Source organism: Thamnophis elegans, chromosome 5 (assembly GCF_009769535.1).
Source record: "Thamnophis elegans isolate rThaEle1 chromosome 5, rThaEle1.pri, whole genome shotgun sequence".
Classification (NCBI taxonomy): Eukaryota; Metazoa; Chordata; class Lepidosauria; order Squamata; family Colubridae; genus Thamnophis; species Thamnophis elegans.
In genome coordinates, this window is record NC_045545.1 from 21,350,686 (window position 1) to 21,366,609 (window position 15,924).

Genomic DNA, 15,924 nt, shown 5'->3' on the forward strand with positions numbered 1-15,924 from the left:
GAATTATGTGTGGTGGCCTAACATGGACAGGGAGATCGAAGAGTGGGTGGCTACCTGAACACTGTGCCAGGAGTCCAGACCAGCTCCCCTAGAGGCACCTGCTAAGGAGTGGGAGCGACCTTAAGCACCATGGTCTAGGGTGCACATTGACCTTGCTGGTCCAGTTCATTGCCAAACATTTCTCGTAGTTGTGGACACCTACTCGAAATGGTTAGAGGTTGTTCTGATGACCTCCACTATGGCAGAAGCAGTCATCAAGGTGCTACGGAGACTTTTCTCCACACACAGCCTGCCCGACGTCTTGGTCTCTGACAACGGGCCCCAATTCACGGCCATGCAATTTGAGACCTTTCTAGCAGCTCAGGGAATCAGGCATGCCCTGATCGTGCCATTCCATCCGGCCTCCAATGGTTAGGCGGAGAGAATGGGGAGATCTACAAGAGGTCCTGGCTAGGATGGGCCCGGGAGATTGGCAAACACAGGTTGATCACTATTTGCTAATTCAGCACATCACACCCATCACCACTAGGCTGAGGTCCCACTTAGACCAGCTACACCCCAATTATTCTGCCTCATTGCCCCCAGACTCCACAAGCAAGATTCAGACATTTAGCATAGGGGATTCGGTATAGGCCCACAACTACGCCGGTGAACTCTGTGGATTCCTGCGCATCACCGGCCCTCACTCTTACCTCTTAGAGCTCGAGGATGGTAGGAATTGGAGGAGGCATATTGACCAACTCCATGGCCACCTCTCCAACTCCACGCTCCACGCTTAGACAACCAGAGGTAACTCCTGCCCAAATTAGCCAAAGCCCTACCCAAATGGAGCAAACATTCACTCCTTCTATGGCCCGAGGGTACTGGGAAACTTATCTGGTTTTGTTGCAGGCCCGCAGCAAGCTCCAAGCGAATCGGCTCTAGAAGCTCCAGCCGCGGCCTGTGAAAGGTTCCAGGAGCTTCCACCAAATGGAGCTGCGGAGTAAACAGGTCCATCCGACCTGTCCAAGGAAACCCCTCCTACTGAACTGCGCAGGTCAGGCAGAGCTACCCAAAAGCCCGCCTACCTGCATGACTACGTTACAAGTAGGATTGTTCCATCCAAGAGGGGAGGGGTGTTAGGTATTAGTTCTAACTACAGTGGTTTCCACCAAGGCCCTCTGTTCCGGCGGGAACAGACTTTTAATCCTATTGGTCGAAGGGTCTGACAGCTCCCTGTAAAAGGGCTGCTGTCAGACTCAACCTTCGCTGGATTGTTCTCACTTGTTGTACTTAATAAAGAGCTGTTGTTACCATTAAGCCTGTGTGTGCCTATCCATTACCCAATCTAACAGATCTTGACCCTTTCTCCATGATTTAAAAATAAAGAGGTATTTTAATCATTCTTATCTTATATGCACACATTTCCAAAATCCTCATTAGTTTATGATGTATTGGATCAGGATTATTGCATGTGACTATTGCATAATTTTGGATTTGTTGTCTTGGCCTGGGACTGTTCAGTTCCCAACTTTGTAATTGTATCCTTATATTCTGAGTTCCATGAAATAAAATAATAAATTACTTAAATAAAAAAAATCCAAACATTCCCAAAATTCAAAATGTTGTTCCTTGTGAGACTTAACTCTGAGAATAAAATACATTCCTAAGACAAGTATATACACTCAAACAATAACAATAGCACTTGTTAGTGGGAGCCCATATTTACCAGATCCACCAGGATATAGATATGGAGAACCTATATAAAGTATAGATGAAAATGAGTAGTGTAGCTAGTCCATGACTTACAACTTGTTGTGGCCCAGGGCAGCTGGCAGCAGATTCGGACAGTGAGGAAGTTGGGGATGAACATGGGCCAGTCCCGGAGTTTGGGGCAGGCCCTGATGAGGGCTCTATGACAGTGGCAGAGAGGGGGCCAGAGCCATATGCCAGTTATCAGATGCCTTCAGAGTCAGACATGAGTGATACAGATGAACAGCTGGGACCTGTTCCCCGTGTGCGCATGCACAGAGTTGCCAGAAGAAGGGAACAGTTAAAGAACAGGGGCTGACTTGGAAGTAAGGCCACAAGTGGAAGGTAAATGGCCCCTTCCAGAGGAAATAAAAGAGCGAAAGGGGAGTGGAGTTTGCAGGAGACAATTAGTTTGATTAATTGGGTCATGACTCTCCGAGACTCCTTGCCAAGTTTTGCAGATATTGGCCTGTCAGCTCTCTATGCCAGATAAGGTCTGTGACTGTAAATCCTCCATTGAAAGACTTTGCTGTCTGTGAATTGAGCAGAATTCACAGGAAAATTCTGTGTTTAATAAAAGGAGTTTTTGTCAGGAGCAGGAGTTTGCTTCATGCTCTTGAGAAGCCTAGATCAGAACACAACTACAACAGAACCCCAAATTTCTGTTGCTAAGCAAGACAGTATTTAAGTCAGGTTTGCCCCCTTAACAACCTTTCTTGCCATAGTTGTAAGTCAATCACTACAATTGTTAATCTAGTAACACAGCTGTTAAGTGAATCTGGCTTCCCCATTGACTTTGTTTACCAGAAGATTGTCACATGACCCCAGGATACTACTACCTCATCATAAATACATCCCAGTTGCTAAGCACCCTAATTTTCATCTTGTGACCAAGGAGATGGTGCAACAGTCGTATGTGTAAAAACGGTCCTAAGTCCTTTTTTTCAGTGGTATTGTAACTTCAAATGGTCACTAAATAAATGGTTATAGGTCAAGGACTAGCTGTATGGTTGTTTATATAAACAGCCCCTCCACCTTTTCCCCATGAATGCTCTCATGTGACATGAAAAGAATAACAATTCTGTTTTAGCCTTTAAAATATTTTAAAGTACAAATGTAATTTTCTAGAGACTATTTTTTAAAAAAAAAATCTTAAAAACAATTATATCATTAGAAAAAAAAGTTTTCTCTTCTCTTTATTACACACATTTAATCTACCGAATTAATAGAGCATTCTTTCAGCTCATCAATTAAAATTGTATCATTAGAGCAAAAATAGTAATTGTATTCTCAAGAGGGGAAACCAGCATCCTTAATTTACAGACTAATTATTTTAAAGTCTATAATAGCTGTTTTTCAGAAGAGCTTAGCAAATTATATACAATGAGTGAATTCACCTTGGGTTCCCACTGGCGTCACCCCAAAGTCAGAGATGATTTAGACTGTAAACAGTTCTATAAGTATCTTTGTGTAAATTGTTTCTGATCACTGTTGCTATAGCTACAATACCAGTCTAGTGTTCCAATAGCACCACATCATGAAAAGAACTTTAATCAAAAGTTAGCCAAGGTATGTCTTTTCTCGGCAGTTAATGAATGAGGATATTTTAATTATACCTCATGATGAAGATGCTGCGCTTAAATGAAAAATCTTCACTGAAGAAAGTTACAGTCTAATTTAAATATTATTTATCCCTTCAAAAGCAAACTAGTTGTTTCGCTTTGTATGAGCGCTTGAGGGTCTTGATTCAAGGCTCAAATCCCAACTTCACTTAATAGATAATAAATCCTGTTCTATACATAGATAGTCGTCGACTTACAACCACTCATTTAGTGACTGTTTGAAGTTACAACGGCACTGAACAAAAATGACTTATGACCAGTAGTGAAATTCATTTTTTTTAACTACCGGTTCGGTGGGCGTGGCTTGGTGGGTGTGGCAGAGGAAGGATACTGCAAAATCTCCATTCTCTCACAACTCCAGGGGAAGGATACTGCAAAATTCCCTCCCCACTTCTGGGAGAAGGATACTGCAAAATCTCCATTACCACTCCACTCTGGCACCATGCTAGTTCTACAAACTACTCAAAATTTCCGCTACTGGCTCTCCAGAACCTGTCAGAATCTGCTGAATTTTACCCCTGGTTATGACCTTTTCTCTTTACGACCGTTGCAGCAGCCACACAGTCTCGTGATCAAAATGAAAGTGCTTGGCAACTGGCATGCATTTATGGTTGTACTGTTCTGGAATCATGTGGTCATCATCTGTAATCTTCCCAGCAGGCTTCCACCAAGCAAAGTCAAATGGGGAAAGCCAGATTCGTTTAATGACCCCATGTTTCACTCAATAACTGTGGAGCAAACTCACGTAACAAGTGTCTTGCTTAGCAATGGAAATTTTAGGCTCAATTGTGGTCGTAGGTCAAAGACTACCTGTATATGACTTGATTTAAAATCAAGCAAAAAGAGTTACTATAAATAATTACCACTACTTAATTTTAATTTGTAGTTTAAAAAATTAATCACATTTCCATTTTCAGCTAACAGTTCCATTTACCAACATAAAAAAAAAGAATACTTAAAACTAGCTTTATGAAAGAACATCACATAACTCCACGTGAATCCTTACCTCTTGATTTTTCACATTAAGGTATCCATAGTGAGCCCTTAGATGTCGTTTTTGTGTGTAGGAAAATGGCACCCATTGGTCACTGGATTGTCCAAAGCAGCTGAGAATGAGAGGAAAGCTGACTTCATTTGTAAGGCGGGCAATGATGACGATTAGAAAAGCCACTGTAAAGCCAATTACAACAACGGCCTTGCGCTGCAAACGGGATAAAAAAAATAATTAAAAAAAATACCCACCTCAACACAAATTTATTTTTTAACCTGTCGTAAAACCAACTAGATTGTCCTTGCCTTACAATCACAACTGAGCCCAAAATTTCCACTGCTAAGCAAGACAGTTGTTAAGTGAGCTTTGCCCCATTTTACAACCTTTCTTGCCACAGTTATTAAGTGAATCCCTGCAGTTGTTAAGTTAGTTAACATGGCTGTTCAGTGAATCTGGCTTCATCACTGACTTTGCCCCCTGAACACTGCAACCGTCATAAATACAAACCAGTTGCCAAACATCCGAATTTTGATCATTGTGACCACGGACATGTTACAATGGTCGTAAGTGTGAAAGATAGCCAGTGCAACTTCAAATGGTCACTAAACAAATGGTTTTAAGTCAAGGACTATTTGTAAATAAAACTTCAATGTTTAGCTGGGGAATTTTGGGAGTTGAGGTCTATGGGTCTTAAAGTTGCCAAGTTTGGACAGCCCTGCCCTAAGGGATCTTTAGACTGCTAACTGACAGCTACTCATGAATTTAGCAATAGCAATAGCAATTAGACTTATATACCGCTTCATAGGGCTTTCAGCCCTCTCTAAGCGGTTTACAGAGTCAGCATATTGCCCACACAGTCTGGGTCCTTATTTCACCCACCTCGGAAGGATGGAAGGCTGAGTCAACCTTGAGCCAGTGAGATTAGAACCGCTGAACTGCAGATAACAGTCATCTGAAGTGGCCTGCAGTACTGCACCCTAACCACTGCACCACCTCGGCTCTTTCTCCAGGGAAGTGGAAATACAAATTTAGAAGACAGTCCTCATTCCCTGTAGCTTATAGGAACATAGTAAGCTATATCAAGATAATAATGGTAAGAACACTGAGTATTGACCATGTTTGGGATGATTTTGGAATAAAACGAGAAGTTAAAATTATGTTACCTATTTTCAAGTTTATATTTCTTAAGATCTCCCTATTTAAATACTATTTGCAGCAATTTAATCACTTTACAGCGTCAGGGGCAAAGAATCAGGATCGATGTTAGGTTGAAGCATAGAAGATTTATTCAAGTCTACATACAAGAATCTAGTCAATTAAAATTCAGCATTAAACTGGTACCAGATAATGGTCAATGGAATTCAGGAGGGGTTGGACCATTTGTGGGAACATTGAAAATCTAAGCTGATGACGTGCTTAACTCCATCCCATAGCTTTTCCTGCTCTTCTTGTACATACTCAAAGCAATTGAATTACTCTAAACTGGCAAGGAAAATAAATCAATGAGCGTGAACTGCATTTTGTGCCCTAATTATTGGTTTTTTAAACATGACTTCTAGTTGCTATAACATTTTTTTTGCAATTTGTATTTTGTTTTAAAGGCTAGAAACCTATTTACCTGATGGGTCAGTCTCTGGGAAAAAAATAATGTAGTCAGATATTAATAGAATCAACATTATTTTTTTCTATCTCTTCTTTGCTTCCCAATGCCATTTGGTGTAAATCCTCAACCATGACTCCATCCCCAGTCTTTCAACATGATTAAACTGGTCATATTTTTTTTTACCTTAATCTGAACATTCCCGTCATAACCTCATAATTTATACCAAAAAATGTATCAGTAAAATAACTTGCTGATACCAAGAACATTTTTCTAGGGATTATGATCTTATTTTAAAAATTATAAGTACCAAAAAGATTCAGTAAAACCTTAATAGCAAGTTATAATAATTTAATGTGCTCCGATCCTTTCATTTGCTTCAATATTCAAATATTAAAAAGAAAATTACATTTATAAGTCCTTTTTGTTGATCTTTACTAAGTGAAACATGCATTAATTTAGTATTGCTACGTTCAATTTGTGGTATAGAATAAAACTGGATGAACACAACCTCTTCACACTCCTAATATACCTAAGCAATTTATGCGTATTGCCATCCTTTTCTAGCAATTCTGAAAATTCAATCTCAATAATAAGAAAACTCTGATCTTGTCTCACTTGAAACAATCAGAATCATTCTGCTTAGTGTGTATATCAAAATCAATAAGCAGAAGACATGATGAATCACTCTTTTTAAAATTAAATTTATGAGTGCTGAAGACAAAAGACAGGACAATTTCAAATTTGACCTATGCTTTTTCTAGTAGTACTTTGAATGAAAATGAATAAAAGTCTAGTTCAATCATATTTCAAACATATATGTGTGCCTTTGTATATACACATATATACACATACATACACACTATCAGTTAGTCAAGCTACAAAACCCCAAATTGTACTAATCAGAAAAGGAATGCAGCACTTTTCTTTTTCTTTCCTCCTAAAGCAGCAAATTGAAACTATTGCCAATTTTCATATACCGTAAAGCTGTGTGTGGGCAGAATTTAATCAAGGCCAAATATCTATGATTATGCAGTATATTTATCATGTCTTTGAGCCATATGTTATTTTTTCTTAAAGTAATAGAGTATATTTCATTTTCAATAAAAATATGATTCTTCTATCATAAATTTCCCCATTATTCCATAACTAAATCTGCATACTACATCTAGCAATGGAATATGCCACTGTATATCTTTCTCCCAATAATCATATGTAAGTTAATTTAATAGTATGTACATATATGCACATATACATAAGAATTATATTATTTCCTTTTTGGATAAGCAAAACTGTGCAAATCACAAGAAAGGAATAAGAATATGGAGTAAAAAAAATTAAAGATACGATATAGAATAAAAGTCAAAGAATCTGGTTTACACAAAAGCTAGTAATAGTATCTCTCCATAACTTAAAACCCATCTTTCTTTCTATAATGTCCATACACTATTTTATATATTGTTTTTCATTCTTTAATGAAAAGCTGCGCTGGCTACCTGTTGATCTCCGGGTGCGCTTCAAGGTGCTACTTACCAGCCATAAAGCCCTTCATGGTAGTGGATCTGAGTACTTGAGAGACCGCCTTCTGCCGATTACCTCCCTTCGTCCCATCAGATCGCACAGAGTGGGCCTCCTCCGAGTTCCATCCGCCAGTCAGTGCCGACTGGCGACTACGCGGAGGAGAGCCTTCTCAGTAGCAGCTACGACCCTTTGGAACGATCTCCCCGTAGAGATTCGCACCCTCACCACAGTCCAGAGCTTCCGCACAGCCCTTAAGATCTGGCTATCCCGTCAGGCCTGGGGATAAGATCTTCATACACCCCACCCGAATGTTGAATGAATGTTGTGTTTTATTGCTATTATTATTTGTACTCACATATTATTTTACGTTCTGTCTTGCACCCCCTTCCCATGAGTTGTAAGCTGCCCTGAGTCCCCTCAGGGAAAAGGGCGGCCTATAAGTGACAATAAAATACTAAAAAATACTAAAATACTAAATTTAAACTACTCATTTTTTCCCATTGAGGTTCTCTTCCATTAAACCTTGCTCGTTCTTCATATTTCCCTTCCTCTCCATCACTCAGTCTTCCTTCCTGAATTTGCTTTCACTTTTGATCTTTATTAGATAACCCATGCCTGGTTGAGTCATCATTTCAAAGTTATTTTCTTACCTAAATAGAGAAACAAAGTGATCAAGGAAAACTGACAGCCTGGGTTTGAGAGTTGTGCGCCATGAAATGGGTGAGCTCCCATTCCTGCGCTCCTGCCCACCCAGCAGTTCGGAACCACACAAATGCGAGTAGATTAATAGGTACCATTTCGGTGGATAGGTAACAGCATTCCATGCACCTTTGGCATATAGTCATGCTGGTCACATGACCATGGAAAATGTCTTCGGACAACGTTTTCTCCCTTGGCCAAGAAATGAAGATTTTGAATACAATAACAATAATTCTCTGATTAACAGAGGATTTGAAATTTTAACCTTATCTTATTATTACAGCAGTTAGACTTATATACCACTTCATAGGGCTTTCAGCCCTCTCTAAGCGGTTTACAGAATCAGCATATTGCCCCCAACAATCCGGGTCCTCATTTTACCCACCTCGGAAGAATGGAAGGCTGAGTCAACCCTGAGCCGGTGAGATTTGAACAGCCGAACTGCAGAACTGCAGTCAGCTGAAGTAGCCTGCAGTGCTGCATTTAACCACTGCACCACCTTGGCTCTTATTATTATTCCTGTTAAATATTTTGTCATTAATATAGTATATATATGACAGGTAAATAATTTTCAAATATTTATTTGTTTAAAACTTGGGGGGGGGGTGTTTTGCTAGGGTTGGGAACCAATATTGTAGTAATCAGTATTCAAATAGGGGGATAACATGTGTATATGTATTGGGGTTTTTTTTCCAATGAATTTTTTACCCTGTTTCCCCAACAATAAGACCTCCCTGGATATTAAACCCAATCGGACTTTTGAGCGCATGTGCTAAAATAAGCCCTCCCCCAAATAAGCCCTCCCCCCAAATAAGCCCTCTCCTAAAATATTTAAACTCAGCGAAGCAGTAGAAGTGATGTGTCAGTGCCTGGAGGCTGTTAGAGTCTGGATGGGAGGCTGTTAGAGTCTGGATGGGAGTTAACAAGTTGGCACTCAATCCAGACAAGACCGAGTGGCTTCTGATGTTCCCTCCCAAAGATTGTCCAACTGTTCCATCTCTCAGGCTGGGGGGCGAAATTATACGCCCCTCAGAGAGGGTTCGCAATTTGGGAGTCCTCCTGGACCCACAGCTGACTCTAGAACACCATCTGTCGGCTGTGACCAGGGGGAACTTTGCCCAGGTCCGCCTGGTGCACCAATTGCGACCCTATCTGGATCGGGAGGCCCTTCAGACAGTCACTCACGCCCTTGTGACCTCAAGACTTGATTATTGTAATGCACTCTACATGGGGCTGCCCTTGAAGAGTGTTCGAAGACTCCAATTAGTCCAGAATGCAGCCGCACGAGCGATTGTGGGTGCACCAAGGTACACCCACGTTACACCTATCCTCCGCGAGCTGCACTGGCTACCTATTAGTCTCCGAATCAGCTTCAAGGTGCTGATCGCTACCTATAAAGCCCTACATGGCATCGGACCTGGGTACCTGAGAGACAGCCTCCTGCCGATTACCTCTCTCAGACCAATTAGATCGCACAGGTTGGGTCTCCTCCGGATTCCATCTGCCAGCCAATGTCAGCTGGCGACTCCCCGGGGGAGGGCCTTCTCTGTTGCAGCTCCGGCCCTCTGGAACGAGCTCCCTGTTGAGATCCGGACCCTTACTACCCTCCTGGCCTTCCGCAAAGCCACCAAGTCCTGGCTGCTCCAGCAGGCTGGGGGAGCTGAGAAGCATCTACCTCCACGGAAATTGTGAATGTTGGTTTTGTTTTTAATATGTTGTCTTTGTCTCATTCCCCCCTTTCCCTTGTCTTTTGTGAGCCGCCCGGAGTCCTCCGGGAGTGGGCGGCATACAAGACAAACAAACAAATAAATAAATAAATAAATAAATAAATAAATAAATAAATAAATGCATGCGCAGCAAGTCCCCTCCATTTCCTGGGGGGAAAGGGGGCAATATGCGCCACACATACCTGTCATCCACACAGAACAACCTCACGGAGGCCATTCCCACAAATCCTAGCTACCGCACCTCTTCTCTTAGTAGTGGCCGCAAAAAGAGCAGCAGGCCCAGCGACACTAGGGCTGGCAAGAGTGTGCCAGAAACAGAAACAGAATTTACAGCCCTCTCTGGATCAGCTGATCTGCAGGGTGAGGTTAAGGGGCTCCTGCATCTCAAAAATAATAAGACCTCCCCAAAAATAAGGCCAAGTGCTTATTTTGGGGACCAATAAGACCCTGTCTTATATTTGGGGAAACACGGCAATATCTGGATTGTTTTGTGTTTTTTGTGGGTTTTTTTTAGTTTTGCATTTTAACTTCCTTATGAATAAAATAAAAAATAAAGAAATAAAAAAGTATTTTCATCCTGCTTATCTTTTATATAGGGAGATATTAACAGCATTGTTTCATTCATCAGTTTTCCCAGTCTCCAAACACACATTAAACAAGCTTCAGAGATGCTTTATAAAAAAACCCACATCCATATTCAACACTTCTCAAATTATATTCCCTACACTTATAACCATACCATTAGAATTTTTCATCATTCTGACATTTATGACTTCCTTTTCATCTTTTAAATTTTATTTTTAATTCTATTATTTGACACATCACTACTATTCCCATACGGATCTCTAAAATACTGCTTTTAGCATTCTCTCATTTGAGTTTCATTCCAGATCAATCTTTCCTTTGATTGATTCTAATCTCTCTGCTATATAGGCTCTTCGTTGAGCGCTTTTTCCCACCTCCATTTTTTTTCCATTTCCATCAAAAATCACTCGGCATTTTCTTTATCTCTTTTAAGCTTAACTGTGCTTGACTTTCTTTTATATTCTTCTCTCTACACACATTGTGCAATATATTTGACTTACTAATTTTTGCAGCGTCCCCTGATAAGCACTTTTTCTTAAACTAGAAACTCTTTCATTTTATTATGCCACATTTTTATGCCACATCATTTTTGTGGTGTGAAAAGTATTTCATGCCATCCCAAATAGTCTTTTCCCCTTCTTAAATCCACTTTCCATTCCTTCTGTGGGGAGATTAATTCATATTCTAATATTCTTTCCTACAGAAGTAATAATTTCTGTCCCCCCCCCCTTCATTTTCTCCTTATCTATTTTTCTTCAAGATCAATTCCTGACATTCAGTGTCAAAATGATCTTGACAGAGATATGAAGGAACCATTATGTAGGCAAGAAGTACTGAATCATGTTTAAAGTCCAGTATGAAATAACATTAGGAAGCAGCTGAGTCAGACAACCACTATAGAAAGGAGGAAAAGGTAGAGCACAATCACACTTGCAAGAATCTCTAATTATAGCCAATCACAATATAAGTAGTAGCATTAGTTTTTCAGAGGAATTGATTTCCTGGTCTGGTTTACCAAATGGGGCTGATCTTATTCAGAGCCTTTCATTATTCTTGTATCCTTCACAAACTCAATCTTTCCTGCTATACGGTCAAATTACCCATTTCTTTTATTATTATTTTTCTATGTGTGTACAGATCTTTTGTAAACTAATACTAATAATGATAATTCTATTCATTTTGGGATCTTGGAATTACTATGTACATTCATACTTCTATTTTAGCCATTGTATTTATAATTAAACCTACACCTTCACTTCGCTGCATATATTCATCAACTCCTCTCAACAGAATTAGTCACTCTTCTTTGATATCTATTGTTTCCTTTCTCTGTTTCTTAGTTTCACAAATACAACATGTTTATTTTTCTTTCATTTCATCTGTTAATTCGTTTACTCTTTTTACGTTCCAAGTCACACGCTTCCATTTTCTATTGTTGTCAGTGATTGGACCTTGACTGGAGAATGGCTAAACATCATGAATGTTTTCACTCAAGGCTTTCAAATAATGCTTTCTTTGTATTGTAGAAAAGGTATTGTAGACTAGGTTACGATCCTTAGTCATATCCACTTTTTGCTAATTTATTTATTTGAGCATGTTTTGACAGGTACTGCAAACATGTTTATGCTATTCTGTACACAAAAGTTTTCTAATCTGGGCACTGTCATGTTAGACAATATACTTGCCCACATACCTACACTTAGGATATACATAGATTTGTCACATTCCTGAAAAAGAATATAATGGTGTCATTTCCATTTTCTTTTAAATATAAGGCTAAATTGTTCAATTCTCTTTTAACTCAACTATTCATTAGTTCATGTCTAGAATGGAAATAGTTATATTTTTCACTAATTATTATATTACATGTCTTCCAAGACTTGATATGCTATAAATGACAGTATTATTGTTCAGGGTGAGGGTTAATTTCAAATTAATTAGTATTTCTTCAGCATTTACTGAAGAAATATACTTCAGTATATTTAAGTATACCTTTATACTTAAAATTTAGTACAACTGGTTGTATCTGGATGCTAACTGTTATGATACCGGCATTCGTATCAAAAGTTATTGGTTTAAATCTTACCTGTGACATGAACTCAAATGAGTTTTTAAAAAAATATGTGTAACTTTCTGTAAGTAAAGTTAGGATAATCCTATCTAAAATGATGCAAAACTTGGCCTAGGTAGTGCTGACTAATGTTGAAATAATAGAAAAGTGTTGATTAATAGTATTAGTGTTGACCAATCTTTCTAAGATATGTTGATACTATATGCTCTTCAGATATATTGGCACTACAAATGTCACAATTCCCAACCAAAACATTATCAACTAAACTAGCAGTGAATGCTGAAAGTTTCATAAATACCAGGTAGATAGAACAATAGTGTGATTCTGTGACCTGACATTATGCCAAGTCAAAAGTAAATAATCTTATGGAAAAGGTAACTTTCTGAAACCTTGAATAATAATATTGGTAAAGTAAGCTAAAATTGTGTTTTTAATGGTTTATATCAATGAAATGCCAATTGCTACACACACACACACACACACACACACACCATGTTTTACAGCTCCTGCAAGATTTTAGCAATTGACCTCTGTGATTTCATGTGAGAACACTAAAATCTTGCAACATCAGGTAATTTTTCCAAAGTTCTGTCATGTCCTCTTTTTTAAAATTAAAAAAAAAATAATTTTTTAAATTTTTAAAAATTTAAATTTTTTAAAATTAATATTTACCATACTTATTTGATTGCTATGAGTGTCATAAGAAATGTTGCAGATGCATTTGGGCCCATAAATGCACCGTTCGTAATTTCTGTCGTGTCTAGTTTCTATAACCATTGGTTGACTGAATAACTCAAAATTAATTTGGTCCAGTCATAAGCCATAAACAGGGGAAAGCCACTTGCAAGCTACATTTTGTTTACAGTCTCTCTCTCTCTCTCTCTCTCTCTCTCTCTCTCTCTCTCTCTCTCTCTCTCTCTCTCTCTCTCTCTCTCTCTCTCACACACACACACACACACACACACACACACACACATTTCCCCCCTTTTCTGATTACTCTCAAATTAGTGTATTTGTTTGAAGTATTTTAAGAGCCTTGATGAATAGAAAACTATTAAGGGCTGAAAACTTCAGCCAATCTCTCTTTATGACTTTGCTTGTTATTCTTCCATCTTCTGAAGTCCTCCAAGGGCAATAAAAAAAGTGAGGGATGTTAAGGTTTATTCCATAGAACCCCTTATATGTTGAGCCACTGAAATGTTTAGATGTTAAGCCTGTCTTTTGTTTTCTTTGATTTATTGGGAAATCAGATAATATGTTCAGCAAAGATCTTTTTGTGGTAAGATAATAGCAGTAATAAAAAAGAATAAGAACGTGAGAGGCATGCGGGCACATTAGAACATTAAGAATGGCCTCCAAGATCAAGGGTTAATAATCTGTTTACTCACAAATATTGGGCTTGACCTGGATATAAAGTGCAAAATTTAACCAAATGGATAATACAAATATTTGTAGCAGTGAGAACATGCCTACGTGCATGCTGGTTTTGTGATAGTGGCTGACCTAAAAGACTTTACTTTAAAAGTAAAGATTAATGTAAAAACCCAGAATATCTTAGATGATGTATTAAAGTGTAATACAGCCCCTGGTTTATTCGTATTTATTTTTAAAGCTGTAATAAATTCAATTGTACAGTACGTGGTAACAGTTTATTATCAAATTGGTACCAGTTTTCAGGCCTCATTTCATTTTACTCATGTGTTATGCATTTGAAAACAATAATGACTGCAATTAATAAATTGGTTTTATTTTAACAACTACTGGAGTGAAACTTGTTTTATTTAATACTGCCTGTTAGAGTTATTTCATTGAAATGTGGGAAGGGGAGAGAGAGGAGAGGGGAGGAGGAGAAGAGAGAAAAATGGAAAGGGGAAAGAAAGGAAGGAAGGGAGGGAGGGAGGCAGCGGGATGAGGAAGGGGAAAGAGAAAGGAAAGTGGAATAGGAAAGATTCCTGTTGCATTTTAATACAGGAAATGAAAAGATCAAACCATTTATACATATTGCTCTTAAATGACACAATTATGTAACAAAGAGATCACCATCTTCTTCTACTTAAGCAAGTTAAACAGTGTATTAAACAATAGCATTTTCTATTTTTCCCCTTTCATCCCTCTCTGTTTGTGGTTGTTATTTTTTGATTGTGAAAGAAAAGTAAAAAAAGTCCTTTTCACGCATAAAATAAGCATGGTAGTATCCAAATGCCCCAGATTTCACATTCCCCAGGAAATATGCCATAACTTAGAAAAGAATATGAGGGGAAAAAATTGAATCCTGTTATCTTTTCCATTGAGCTATGGACAGTGAAAACATTTGTGGCTATGAAAGCATTTTAAAATGAAGGGAATCATAACTTTTAAGCAATTGCCTATCACTAGTTGGACAAAATTGCTTTTTCTTTAAATAGCTCAGATACGCTTGCTAGCCAGCATGTCTGATTTCCAGCTAACTATAGAAACCAGCTTCTCACTTCATTTTCCTTTTAAAAGCCACTCAAGAATAAGAAGGATTTTCAGTCTGTTGTTCTGCAAAATACTTATATTATATATGCCGTTCTTTATGTACAGAGCAAGCAAAAATCACAATGCCCATCTTGCCAGAAGCATTTACAAATTAATGCCCAGTTAATATAACCATTAAAGAAAAATCCTGAGTAAGCAGTCTCTGAAGTTTTATGCAATATTAGAATGTTAATGTCATATAGTGTATGTGTACCGTTTTCTTCCCTCAGCACAAAATGTAGATATTGTCTTGTCTATTTTCTTGGAGTATTGAAGCAACATTTAAGCATATCTGATAACTGGAATTCACTTAACATGTCACTAACTTAACAACTGTAATGATTTACTTAACAACTGTGGCAAGAAAGATCACAAAATGGGACAAAACTCAATTAACGACTGTCTTGTTTAGCAACAGAAATTTTGGGCTCAATTGTGATTGTACAATTGCTACAAAAAAAAAGGTCATAAAATTGGATCAGTTCCATGATGAGCTTTTCATAAGACTTCTTATCCTTCAGACCATACCCAAATAACCAAAAAGGATTTCAAGTTGCATCAGAGTAACAGTTTCATCTCAAAGTAAAAAGGGAGAAAGAGGTCATTCCACAGCACTTTTGACTTGAAAGAAGAAATAAAGCAAAAAGATTATTATGGCTTCAAAAAGAATTGGCAAAGCCATATTTCTCTGTCAGGCAACCAGATTTAGTAGACATCTGAGGATAAAAGCTGCCATATTTCCCTTGAAATATAGATACTCTTCTCCCATTCACTTTCTCTTTCCTTCTCTCTATGGATATACATTCATATAGACATGCAGACACAAACATCCAAGGACGCTGCTGCTAGTCATAATTTGCAGCCTCCACAAAGTGAGT

The 15,924-nt window shown here is 38.5% G+C and overlaps 1 protein-coding gene across 1 annotated transcript in view; it reads right to left on the reverse strand.

The window, feature by feature from the left end:
* The window catches only part of ST6GALNAC3 (ST6 N-acetylgalactosaminide alpha-2,6-sialyltransferase 3), a 112,463-nt gene that overhangs the window by 78,169 nt on the left and 18,370 nt on the right, over positions 1 to 15,924 (reverse strand). Inside the window, exon 2 of the mRNA XM_032217795.1 lies at positions 4,360 to 4,554. Coding sequence (XP_032073686.1) covers positions 4,360 to 4,554 — 195 coding nt within the window. The remainder of the gene's footprint in view (positions 1 to 4,359; positions 4,555 to 15,924) is intronic.